Below are 13,411 nucleotides of genomic sequence, written 5' to 3'. Positions count from 1 at the left end.
TTTTGTCATATTAATTGTTCAGTACAGAAAAATGTTGTAAATAGTGTATAAGTAGACGTTGTTGACTTCACTTATTCTGTTGAATTTTATGTCATATAATTTAAAGCTCTGGCATTAAATTCTCCCACATTTAGGACAGTGACAGTTAAAGATAAAAAAATATTTTTATTCAATAGGACAGAGAGGAAATGAGAGCAATGGAGGAGATGGAGAGGGAGAGGGAAAGATAGACCCCTACAGACTTGCTTTACCATATGTGAAGCATCTTAGTTGTAACTAGGGAGCAGGGGCTTGAACCTGGTTCCTTGAACGAGTCCTTGTGCATACTACTATGTGCACATCACTGGGCTTACTGCCCCCCCATAACTATTTTTACAGAGACAGAGAAGCAGAGTGTGAAAGAGACTACACTACTGTAATTTCCTTCAGTGCAGTGAGTTTGGAGCTCAAACCAGGGCCATGGGGCAGAGTTGCAAGCTATCCAAGTGAGCTTTTACGCTGGCCATAAATCTAGCTTCGGGGATAATAACCTTATCATTTATGCTCACACATATGTTGTTGTCATGTTGACATATTGTCTCCATTTCATACAAGAATACATAATAGGGTTAAGTTTTCAAATGCAAAATTGACAAATGTTTCGTTTTCCTTAGTTTCGCTTCCTTTTAATTTAGTGACTCCTTTGGTTGAGCTTTCTATGTTATCTTGATTTTGCTTCTTTCCCCTTCATACTTTATCCTGATTGTATTTTTACATATTTTGGGCTCCATTTCTCTTTTCTTAATTACTTAATACACCCCTTCTTTTTTTTATTTTTAGTAACTGCTCTGGTGACTTTGATGTCTACCCATCCCATGGTGCAAAAGTCTACAGGAATTATCTTGATGACACTTTAACTAAAAAGTAAGACTTTGACCACCAGCTGTCTCTCTACCTCTCTCCTTCTCTACCTGCCCCCCTCAATTTCTTTCTGTCCTATCAAATACCAGTAGAAGAAAAAGGAAAAAAAAAAGTCTTCCAGGAGTGTTGGATTCATAGTGTAACACCAAGATCCTGCAATGACCCTGAAGGCAAAAACAAAAAACAAACAACCAAAAAATAAATAAATAAATAAAAATAAGCAACAACAAAAACAGTAACATCAATACTAAAAACAAAATATGTAAAACAAAAACAGGCAAATAAAAATAGGTGTATTTTATCCCTCCAAATGCCATGCAGTATCCAAATGCCATGGATAGTTTTTGGCACATAATTAAAAATTACATCCAATGAAGCTTCTACTAATTTTGAGGGAAAAGGAAACATTGTCACACTATCAGAAGCAGATGCCAAAGTCCATAAGCGGGACAGCTGTATCAGATAAGTGACTTTGTTTACGTTCCGCATAAATGCAGGGAAGGCTAAAACTAAAATTATGTTACTAGTGGAGTCATTGAGATTTAATGGATGTATCAACAACCAGCATTGTAAAGACATGTTTAAATCCACAAGGATGGTAACAATATTTTGGATTTCAATAAAAATTGAACATTTGATTATGCAAATTTGTTCTAAATTTCTATAATACAATTTTTTGTTGTCCCTAAGGTTATGGCAATATTTTGGCATCTGCAGGACTCCACCAATCCTGGGGCCATTTATTTTTACTTTTGTGTTTTTGATAAAGGGTGAGAGACAGAGAGATAAAAAGGTGGAAGGGAGAGATAAGAAATGTCACTTGTGATTCTTCCCCCTTTCGAACTGAGGAAAAGGCACTTGAACCTAGTCATTGCACAGATCAATGTGTGGACTCTACTGTGTGACCCAACACCAATCCCTCAGTTGTCCTTGTTATTAGTTTTATTTTGTATGTTTCTGTTGCCACCAGGGCCATAACTGGTATTCAGTGACTGTGTGATGACTCCTCAGCTCTGGTGGCCATTTTCCCTTGTTCTCTCATTTCTTTTTTATTTGATAGGACAGAGAGAGAATGAGAGACAAGGGTGAGATATAGAGGAAGAAAGAGACAATTGTAGACTTGCTCTATTTCTCAGAAGTATCCCACCTTAGGACAGGAATGGGAGTTCAAACCCTGTTCATGTTTGCCCTCAGCTGGGCACACCACTGCTAAGCTTCCAATTTTCATTTTTTAAATGTTTTGTGTATTTAAAGTTTGCTACAATTTTAGTTAGTATATGTATAAATGATAGTATTTCTATGTCTTGATATTTTATTTTCCCTTTTCTTTTTAATTAGAGAACGTCTCAGCTCCAACTTAATGGTGGTTCTGGGAATTAAACCCGGCATCCCCCTGCTTTAGGCTTAAAAGATCTTTGTATAACCATTATGCTTTCCACTGGCCCAATACACATTAATAGTGTATGTGTTGACCTTGCACAGTTTTCTCCATTTTTAGATGCATGAAACTATCATAACGGGGGTCAGGCTACTAGTAGCACAGCGGACTAAGCAAACATGGTGCAAGGCGCAAGGATTGACATAAGGATGCTGATTTGAGCTCCCAGCTTTCCACTCGCAGATGTCTGCAGGCATCTATCTTTCTCTCCCCCTCTCTGTCTTCTCCTCCTCTCTCGATTTCTCTCTATCCTATCCTATCCAACAACAACAGCAACAACAATAATAACAATAACAACAATAAGGGCAATGAAAATGGGAGAAAAAAATGGCCTCCAGGAGCAGTGGATTCTTGGTGCAGGCCCACCAAGCTCCAGTGATAACCCTGGAGGCAAAAAAAAAAAAATCATAATATAAATTTTACAAACTATTTTACATATAACTAAAAAGTCTTCTATCACTGTTCATGATTATTTTCAAGTTCATACAAAATATCTTTCCCCTAAAGAAAAATGCAGTTGTAAAAGTGTTCAGTATTCACCAGCTGTCAAAAGCTGTTTTCACAATTTTTGAACAGCAAGCATTATGAGTTTTAAACATCCCATATAAGAATCAAATTTATGTTCACTTCAGCTGAAATTCTTCATGTCCTTCACTAGAGACACTATAAACAAAGATCACATCTATAAAGAACTGTAGAGGAACCCTAAATTCCTGTTGATGACAATGTGTTCTTTCTTAGCTATTTAAAAAAAAATATATATATATATTTATTTATTTATTCCCTTTTGTTGCCTTTGTTTTATTGTTGTAGTTATTATTGTAGTTATTATCTATGTTATTGTTGTTGGATAGGACAGAGAGGAATGGAGAGAGGAGGGGAAGACAGAGGGGGAGAGAAAGACAGACACCTGCAGACCTGCTTCAGAGCCTGTGAAGGTACTCACCTGCAGGTGGGGAGCCGGGGGCTCAAACCGGGATCTTTAAGCAGGTCCTTGTGCTTGGCGCCACGTGCGCTTAACCTGCTGCACCACCGCCTGACTCCCTTCTTAGCTATTTTTTCAACAACTTTTCCTAGCAAGAACCAAAGATCCAGAAGAAATCTGTCCTTCGGGGGATGTTCAGTAATATGTAAAAAAAAAAAAATTAGAGATTTTATTTATTAATTAGAAAGATAAGAGGAGAGTGAGAACCAGACATTACTGTGGTACATGTGTTGCCAGGGATTGAACTTGTGACATCATGCTTGAGAGTCCAATGTTTCATCCACTGCACCACCTCCTGGGCTATTTCATATGTAAAAATTCAAAGAAGCATAATTCCTAACAAAAATGAGAACTTCATGAGTCTTGAGTCTATTATATGTTATTAGTACCTCTGTATATCTATTATTTTAAACTCCATGAGTCCTAAACATACAACTAATTTTTTTTTCTATGGAAGTGCTATACATATAGAAAAGTGTGTGTGTGTGTGTGTGTGTGTGTGTGTGTGTGTGTGTGTGTGTCGTCTGTGTATGCATGTAATGGTGAGAAGTACCAGTCATTTCAAAAGTGAGTTGTTCTCAGTTTGAAGTAAATGGAAGCTGGTCAATGTAAAAATTAGTTGTTTTGTTTATTTATTTATTGCTTTAATCTATCATCTAACAGAAAATCTCCACCTTGTGTACTATAAGAACTCAACTGTTTCTATACAGGCAATATGGTTTTTTACTTTTTTTTGTATTTTTTTTAATGACATTACTTCTTTGTTAAGGCAAGCATGACTTTCATATGGTAATAATCAATCAGTAAGTAGTTTACACTGACTTATCATTCAGATGGTGTCTTTACTTTTTGTTTTGTATGACCTTATGAAATACCCTAGATTTTAAACTTTATTGTCATCTTGTTTATTTAATTAACTACTGCTGAATTCATTAAAGAGCTACCCAGGTGGGACAACCTTTATATATCACGAAGCAGTCTCCTTTTGGGAAGCAACAAAATGGAGTAGAAGGTAGGTAACTTCTATAGAATAACAATTTACTTAGGAAAAAAATTCAGATTGGTTGGGATCATGTAATCCAACTTTTTTTTTTAGAGGGGGCAGTGAGTAGAGACCCAAAATTTGCTTGTCATTTGGGGAGTGACTGGTTGGATGGTTGGCTTTTCTGACCAAGCAGACTGTGAAAATTATGGAAGTTTAGGTTTGTTGACATGGCATCCCACACAAGAGGGGCTTCATCTTGAATTTAGAGTCACATTAGCAACAGATAAGAAATGCAAAGTGGAACTGGGACTGGTTTTACAGTATTTCACCAAAACAAAGGACACTGAGGGAGAAAGGGGACCATGGGGTATAATGGAGTTAGGGTCCTGGTGCATGATGGTGGAAAATTATCTTGAGTCAGAGGTGAGTGTTCTGTAGACACCTATCACTGGGAAATGAGAAATTGTACTCATCTATAAACAAATACACTGTAAACCATACTGTAACTTAAACCCCAAACACAGTGATTTAAGAATAAAAGTCAAGGAAAAAATACTATGGTTTGGAAAATAGAGTTAGAAAGCTGTTCTTAGTGAAAAAGATGAAGACAGTGGCAAATCTTGCATGAGTGTTTCATCAATAGGGCAGTTTGAGTTTTACTTAGAAAGATAGGTGTAGGTTGAATTTTAAAAGAAAATATCTCAGTGTGAGTTGCCCATAAAGGAGATTGGCAGAAATAACTATTTTTTTTAAATCTTCACACAGATTTATGATTATAGTTTAAAATGGAGAGTGCCCAAAGATAATTTTTTAGTTATTCTAATCAAATCAGTTTTGTACTACAAAATAAAAAGTTGACTCAAGTGGAAGATAAGTATATATCCTATACCATTTTTTATGGATGCAGAAGTTGCATCATTTCTTTAGTAATTATGTGATGAGATCTAATTTTGTAAATGTCAGAATTTGTTTTCTTTCTTCTGTAGGAATATGAAAAGATACTTGAGAGTAAAAGAAGAAAAAACATGTTATAAAGAAATATAAGATTTGGTTTGCACATACTATCTACTGTGAAGGGTATCCGTTGGAATTCACAACGCACAATGGACTGTTGCTCACTGCTAGCCTTTATGTTGGGATTTCTTCTCCAATCACCTTCTGTTCCAGTAACAGGAAACCCCGTGATATGTAAACTCAAGCAGCTAGCAGGCCCTCATGTGAGAGAGAAACGTGGCTGGATTTGGAGCCGCTTTTCTGTACCAGAAGAATTGAATACCAGTAGATATCATATTGGCCAGGTATTGTTTTTTTCTGTGTTACAGGAAATAACATTGACTTCATTGACGAAAAGAACTATGCAAAGGAAGATTTGGTAGTTGATGGTTTCTTTATGTTCTGTAATAAACATTCCAGAAGATAGTGGAACCTAAGTATCCACAAAAATTTGAGCATGAAGAACACAATTTGTTTGTTTGTTTTTAGATAGAGAGAAATTGAAAGAAGATGGGAAGATAGAAAAAGGGAGCAAAAGATAGAAGCCTGGAGACCTGCTTCACTGCTCCTGAAGGGGACCTTCTGCAGGTGTGGAATGGGGGCCTCGAACCTAAGTCCTTGTGCTTGGTAATATGTGTGCTTAACGAGGTGTACCACCACCTGGCTCCCATAAACAGATTTTTCCCCAAAAAAACTTAACTTGAATCCCCCAATATGAGCATACACTCATTGATCAACATTTGGAGATCAGACAAATACTTCTTTTTGTAATAGGCCACCCCCCCCCCCGTGACACTGAGAAGGATACAATTCACCAACTATATGTAGTCTGATTTTCTGTTATGCTAAGTAGGTGTTGATTTACCCCTCATTAATTTTTAATGGGACAGATTAATACCAAATCCTCTTACAGTTAAGTAGTTTCAAGAGCCCACAGACTTCATTTGATTAGTGAAGTTGAAGCATAAGGAATAATTATTTCCACTTTTCTATATAAGAATATATTTTAAGAAAATTGCCTTAATGAGACACAACGTAAGTTTCTACTTATGTTCAGGAGGTTCTATTATTATTTTGGTTTTCTTTAAACAGAGGTAATTACAGTATCAGGTCTTTCTCCATAAGGCTCTTTCTCTAGATGAATGAACAGAAATAAGCTTAACCGTTAATTAACAAGCAGTAAAATTTAATTGGGCCCAAAGGGTGCAGTTCTCCAAATTCATTAACCCTCTTTTCTAGTGCTTTTGGGAGAGCTGAAGTGTTAGAGTCATGTCAGTATTTCATAGGTGTTTCTGTCCCTTCAGCTAAATAGACAGGAGTACATTCAACTAATGTCTTTTTATGGGGATCTTGGACAAGTGGATTTTAATTGTGTGTATGTCTGCTACGAGTTATCTTTGTCATCCCCTTTCATTTTCTGTGACTGCAGGTAAATCACATGCAGAATGAGATAAAGGAAACCCACACTTGCTAGTTAACTTAGTCTCCAGCCACATTTACATGGGTTGACTGTCTCCAACTGGGTTGGTGACTTGAAGTGAGTGAGACTTTTCCAGGGAGGAGCCACAGTGTTGTAAAGCAGAGATAGTTTCTCAGACTCCCCATCATATCCCTTCACTATCATTCTTCTGCTCCCTTCACAACTCTTGTTTTCCTGTTTGAGACTGATTATTTAGCTCACTGTTTTTCATTCTGTGAAAATATTATAACAGATGTTTTCCTTGGAACAACTTAATTATGATTAAATGCCACACAGGTAAATGTTACCTTTTAGGTAACACTATAATAGCTAGCTAGGTGCATGTGATTAAAAAGATGGTCAATGTAATACATAAATAAAATGTAATTATTATGTCCAAGATAAGCTTCTTTTTGATTTCATTTTTTTGAAAGAGATTATTTTTGGAAAGCATAGCTAAATAAAAGATAAAGCTGTATGTATGCATCAAATGATAGTAATTGTCTAATGAAAAACAATTGTTAAAAAATATTTATTTATTCCCTTTTGTTGTCCTTGTTTTATTGTTGTAGTTATTGTTGTTCTTGATGTCATCCTTTTTGGCTAGGGCAATGAGAAATGGAGAGAGGAGGGGAATACAGAGGAGGGAGAGAAAGACACATGCTGACCTGCTTCACCACCTGTGAAGCGACTCCCCTGCAGGTCAGAGACAGAGGCTCAAACAGGGATCTTTCTGCCTGCCTGGCCTTGTGCTTTGTGCCACATGTGCTTAACCTGCTGTGCTACTGCCCAACTCCCTCCAGGGATGTTGTGTCAATATCAGAGTAAACGCAAGATAATGGGTCAAAAGGCTCTGCAGGCAAAAGAGACTAATCTGCTACCTGTGAACTAGCCTACATCCTTGAGATAAGGTCAGGTGTTGCAGAATAAGCATATAATTTCATTTAATCATTAGAATTTGAGATAATGAGTCTGATAGAGAGTGGTTTATACACTGGGAGAGAGATTATTCAAATGTCTACTTCCATACTATGTTTAGACTTAACGTAGCTATTTGGAGATATATGTACACGTGCTTAATCAGAAGACAGGCAGAGGTCTGGCCCAAGTTACTCAGCGAAATCCTGTCTCAGAACTTTAACTGGTAACCATCATCTCCACACTCTCCTCTCACCATCTGTGACATTTGAAATAGTTCACTAGATTTCTGGGTTCACATTAGAAACCTTGGAACCCAGCAAGTCAATAATTAGATTAATTAATTAATACTAAAGTAGTTCAGAATAATATAACAGTAGATTTACTGTATAACTGTAGTTTATACCTTTAATATTGTTTATCTTAATGAGCTGGCTAAATTTCCAAAGAATCCTTACTACAAAGAAGGGTATATTCATAAATAATCAAGAAAACCGTGCATTTATAATGAAGAGGTTGTGAAAAATCTTCTTTTCTTCCTGTGAACGTTATTTATATATGACCAAATGCAACTGATGGTTACATACATTATGAATCTCTTATTTACAAACTAATTAATGCTATGAATAATTAACAACTTTGCTCTGTATAACTTGAAATGCAGAGGATAAAAGAAGAAAAGTGTTTTGAGAATTTAGTAGAACACATCAGGAGTAAAACTGTCTATCTAAGGGTCAAAATATAATATCACATGGTGGTTTGTAGGAAAGAACGTGATCTGAAGTCTGCAAAAAACGGTTCTGATATTTAAATCACACACCTACACAGAAAGCATGTGAAGGCGTGAAAACCTTCTATCTCACTCTTTCCTTCCTCCTTCCCTCTCTCTTATCCTTTTCTCTCCTTATCTTCTTTTATCTTCTTCCTTCTTTTCCCAATTAGTTTACAATGCAGTAAAATTCCAGAAGTAAACCTTCAAGCCTCTATATGCATCTAAGACTAACTCCTTTACGTGTTTTACTTTACTAAAGATGGATTAACCATATCAATATTCTATATCTTAAATTGTTGTTATCAAAATTGAGAAAACTAATGTAAGAATTTCATAGAAGGTCCAGGTAGTGGTGAACCTGGTAAAGCATACACATTATAGTCTGCAAGGACATAGGTTCAAGGCCCTGGTCCCCACCTGCAAGGGGAAAACTTCATAAGCAGTGAAGCAATGTTGCTTGTACCTCTCTGTCTCTCTCCCTATCTATCTCCCTATCCCCTCTCAATTGCTCTGTTTCTATTCAATAATAAATAAGTACATATTTAAAAAATTAATTTAAAAAAGAATGTCATGGATTTTATAGCATATAATCAATATTCAGTGACTGGTAGAAGTTATTACCATCTCAACATGCTTAGTTTTTCTAATATTTAATGTTTTATATGTATTTTTCCTGGGGACAGAAGATCAATACCTAAATTTATTTATATTGATATTATTTCTAAATTCCAATCAAATATAAATGTTTGAAAGTATTGTTTCAATGACTAAAATGGAATCAGAGAGCAGACTTGAGCCAATTCTGTTGAGCTTAAGTTATCAAAGGGTGTATGTTTTTCAGTTTTTATTTAACTTTATTTTATATTTTATTTTATTATTATTTACTTTTTATGTCAAGAGAGAGAAGACAGAGAGAGAATGTAGGAGACCACAGCCCCAAAACTTCCTTCAATCCTGTTTGAGCTGGGCTCAAACTTGGATTATACACACGGTAAGGCATCCAAGTGAGGTATTTGCCAGCTCTGTTTTCCATTTTTTTAAAAAAAGCTTTAATCAGAATTGTTGAATTCATTGAAATATAAATTCATTGAAAATATGAAGATTCCTCTACTTAGTGGTAGAATTTAGACTTAAACTTATATGTAATTGTAATACTCATACAAATATAATATAACATAGTGATAATTTATACTTTTTAACTGTGGGACTAATTAGAAGTAAAATAATTAAATTAATGTATATGTGTTAGAATGTCTAGAAAGTGAATCATTTCTCTTTGTACCTACAGCTCCGATCTGACTTAGACAATGGAAACAGCTCCTTCCTATATAAGCTTTTAGGGACTGGAGTTGGCAGTATTTTTGACATTGATAACAGAACAGGAGACATATATGCCTTAAAGAAGCTTGATCGAGAAGAACAATCTCTCTATACTCTAAGAGCCCAAGTAATAGACATCAACACCGGAAAGGCTGTGGAACCTGAGTCCGAGTTTGTCATCAGAGTTTCAGATGTCAATGACAATGAACCCAAATTCCTTCATGAACCGTATGAGGCCATCGTACCTGAGATGTCTCCAGAAGGTATCAAATCTTAATTTACATGTAAGATATGATAAAAAAAAATCTGACTTTAAAATATAAGGGTATTCTTCAAAAATGAACAATTGAAAGTTCTATACTCATTACTTCCATCTATAAAACTGTTAAGTTATTGAAAGTTTAGACTGCTGAAGTTTTGCAAGCAATGCTACTAACTATACATTATAATGAAATATAACTCTCGGCACTTGAGAGTAGCACATGTTGCCATTCACATGGACCTGGGTTCAATACCCCAGTCATTACCTTCAGAAGGGAGGGTTTCATGAATAGAGGATCTGTGCTCTAAGTGTCTTTCTCTCTCTCCTTCACCCCTCTTAATTTCTCTCTGTTGTATCAATTAAAATAAAGAGGAAAAAGTAGCCACATAGAGCATTGGATACATCATGTAGACACAAAGCCCCTTTTTGGCAATTAATATATATATATATATATATATATATATATATATATATATAAAATCAATTATTAAAATAGAGTCTCAATCTTCAAAAGAAAAGACAAAATGTTAGATATGCTTCTTTGTGTGATACATAACTATCTTTAGTTTGTGCTGGTTTCCTTAGTATGTAAGCACTCATTTTATACAATAAAAACACTTTTTTATGCCTTAAAATCTATTAAGATTATTTGAAAACATTAAGGTAAGCTGTGAAAAACAATGTGTGACATTAAATATACTTTATTCTTGAAGATCATGCACAATCAGCAAAAGTAGTTGAACATTTCTGTGTGCATGTAATCGTTTTAATTAATTTTCAAACAAAATACTATTTTTATACATTTTGTAAAATAGCATGTAAGGATCCCTTTCCTCAAGATGCAAGAATTGATGTTCTTAAAAACAAGAATTTTCTTTCCTTTGCAACACATTTTAATTAATAAGTTTACTTGTATGAGATAAATGCAATTAAGCAACACTCAGTTTAAATTCAACAAATATGCTTCATAACATCTTTACATGAAGATTTAATTCACTGATCCAAAATGTGAGCTCGTTGACATTTTTAATGATTCTTTAAAAAAAAAAAAAACTGGGGTTAGTGATTTAAAATCACTATTAGAATTCAGAACATAGGCCTTTAACTATGACACAGTGAGCAATATATATATATATATATATATATATATATATATATATATATATGCAAACTACCATTGGTTGTATATACTATTATTATTTTTATTTTTTTATATTTATTTATTTTTCCTTTTGTCCCCCTTGACTTTTTTATTGTTGTAGTTATTATTGTTGTTGTTATTGATGTCATCAATGTTAGATAGGACAGAGAAATGGAGAGAGGAGGAGAAGACAAAGATAGGGAGGGAAAGATACACCCCTCCAGACCTGCTTCACCACCCATGAAGCGACTCCCCCCGCAGGTAAGGAGACAGGAACTCAAACCTGGATCCTTACACAGGTCCTTGTGCTTTGCGCCACCTGCACTTAACCTGCTGAACTACCGCCCGACTCCCGTAATATGATTGTTTTTGTTACCTAGACCATGAAATAGTCTTATAAATATAATTTCATATGGGGGGATTAATTGCTTACATTACAGTAGTTGATATGTGCGTACAATTTCTTATCGCTCCAAGACAGATGTAAAACATTATCAACCCCAACCCAGGTCCTTTTCCACTACCATGCAATAAAATTTCAACAGCCCCTCCTTTGCCCTCTACTCTGAGAGTCATTTGCGTTTGTGCAATAAACCACACTCAGTCCAAGTTTCATTTTATGTTTCCTCTCTTTGTCCTTAAATAGTCTACATAAAGGGGATTGGGTGGTAGCATAGAGGGTTAAGCGCACATTGCGTGAAGCACAAGCACAGGCTAAGGTTTTTGGTTCAAGCCCCTGGCTCCCCACCTGCAGGGGAGATGGGGGTCGTTTCATAAGCAATGAAGCAGGTCTGCAGGTTTCTATCTTTCTCTTCCCTCCTCTGCCTCCCCTCCTCTACTTCCCCTCCTCTCTCTATTTCTCTTTGTCCTATCCAATAACAACAACATCAATGGCAACAATAACAATAACGACATCAAGGGCAACAAAGTGGGAAAAAATGGCCTCCAGGAGCAGTGGATTCGTAGTACATCACTGAGCCCCAGGAATAACCTTGTAGGCAAGAAGAAAAAAGTCAACCTAACAAGGTGGAATGAGGTCGCAGTGGATGAGATACTCTGATTAAGAAGGTAGGAGAAGCAGAGAGTAACTTTCAGTGTTGTCAGGTAATTTAGGATGAATGGACTCTACCAACAACTAATGTAGACATTTATTATTTATTGATGTTTAAATTATATTTGTGTTTATTTGTAGTCAGCTATGAATTATTTTGTCTGATTCTATAATTTAAAATTTAAACTTAAGGGGCTGTAGAAGTAACTCTTTGTGTAGAGCATTTCAGTACCATATAAGAGAACCAGATTAGAGCCCGGGCACCAACCAGACAGAAGGTAGTATGGCAATTAAATGTGTATTTATTTACATGTAAAAGTAAACTTACTTACACATATATACTTAAAATGTTACTAACTTCAAGCCAAAACTTTCAAGTAAAGTTGAGATAAAACATTGTTTTCCTACTTATAATCTGGATTTCAAAGTTCTTTCTTTTCTTTAACATTTTGTATATTGATTTATTTATTGGATAGACAGAAATCAAAATAGAAGAGAAGATAGAAATAGAGAGAGACACCTGCAGCACTGCTTCTTTGTACCTGAACCTTTCCCTTCCCTAACAAGTTATTTCTTGTTCATCTAAAATGGAAGGGCAGAAATTAGCCCCCTCTGCTTAACTTTGGGATAATTGAGTATATGAAAGAGTATAGAGAGGTTAGAAATTCTACACAAAGGGGGCCGGGCAGTAGCACAGGGACCAGAGTAAGGATCCTGGTCTGAGTCCCCGGCTCCCCTCCTGCGGGGTGGGTGTTTTTGCCTCAAAAGCAGTGAAGCAGGTCTGCAGGTGTCTTTCTCTCCCCCTCTCTGTTTTCCCCTTATCTCAATTTCTCCCTGTCCTATCCAACAACAGCAATGGCAACAATCATAACAACAACTAGGGCAACAACAAGGGTAACAAAAGTGGGAAAAAATGGCTCCAGGAGCAGGGGATTCATAGTGCAAGCATCAAGCCCCAGCAATATCCCTGGAGGCAAAAAAAAAAGAAAGAAAGAGAAATTCTACACAAGTAATCAAACTGGTGGAAGGGAATATCAGCATATTAAGCTCCACAAACTAAAATAAATAAATGTCGTAAACTAAATAGATGTGGACCAAGCCAAGTGGTAACTCAGTGTTGTGTGAAAGCTCTACATGCCCATTCCTCCACCTAAAATTATCCAGTGTTTCAGTTCCATATTGATTTA

General features: G+C 35.8%; 1 protein-coding gene across 2 annotated transcripts in view; it reads left to right on the top strand.

The window, feature by feature from the left end:
• The window catches only part of CDH19 (cadherin 19), a 77,180-nt gene that overhangs the window by 22,590 nt on the left and 41,179 nt on the right, over positions 1 to 13,411 (top strand). For both annotated transcript variants that reach the window (XM_007524119.3, XM_060174014.1), the window contains exons 2-3: positions 5,307 to 5,606; positions 9,739 to 10,033. In XM_007524119.3, coding sequence (XP_007524181.2) covers positions 5,412 to 5,606; positions 9,739 to 10,033 — 490 coding nt within the window. In that variant the 5' untranslated portion in view covers positions 5,307 to 5,411. The remainder of the gene's footprint in view (positions 1 to 5,306; positions 5,607 to 9,738; positions 10,034 to 13,411) is intronic.

This window comes from Erinaceus europaeus, chromosome 15, assembly GCF_950295315.1.
Source record: "Erinaceus europaeus chromosome 15, mEriEur2.1, whole genome shotgun sequence".
In the NCBI taxonomy this organism is placed as follows: domain Eukaryota; kingdom Metazoa; phylum Chordata; class Mammalia; order Eulipotyphla; family Erinaceidae; genus Erinaceus; species Erinaceus europaeus.
This window is presented reverse-complemented; position numbering and strand designations above follow the sequence as displayed.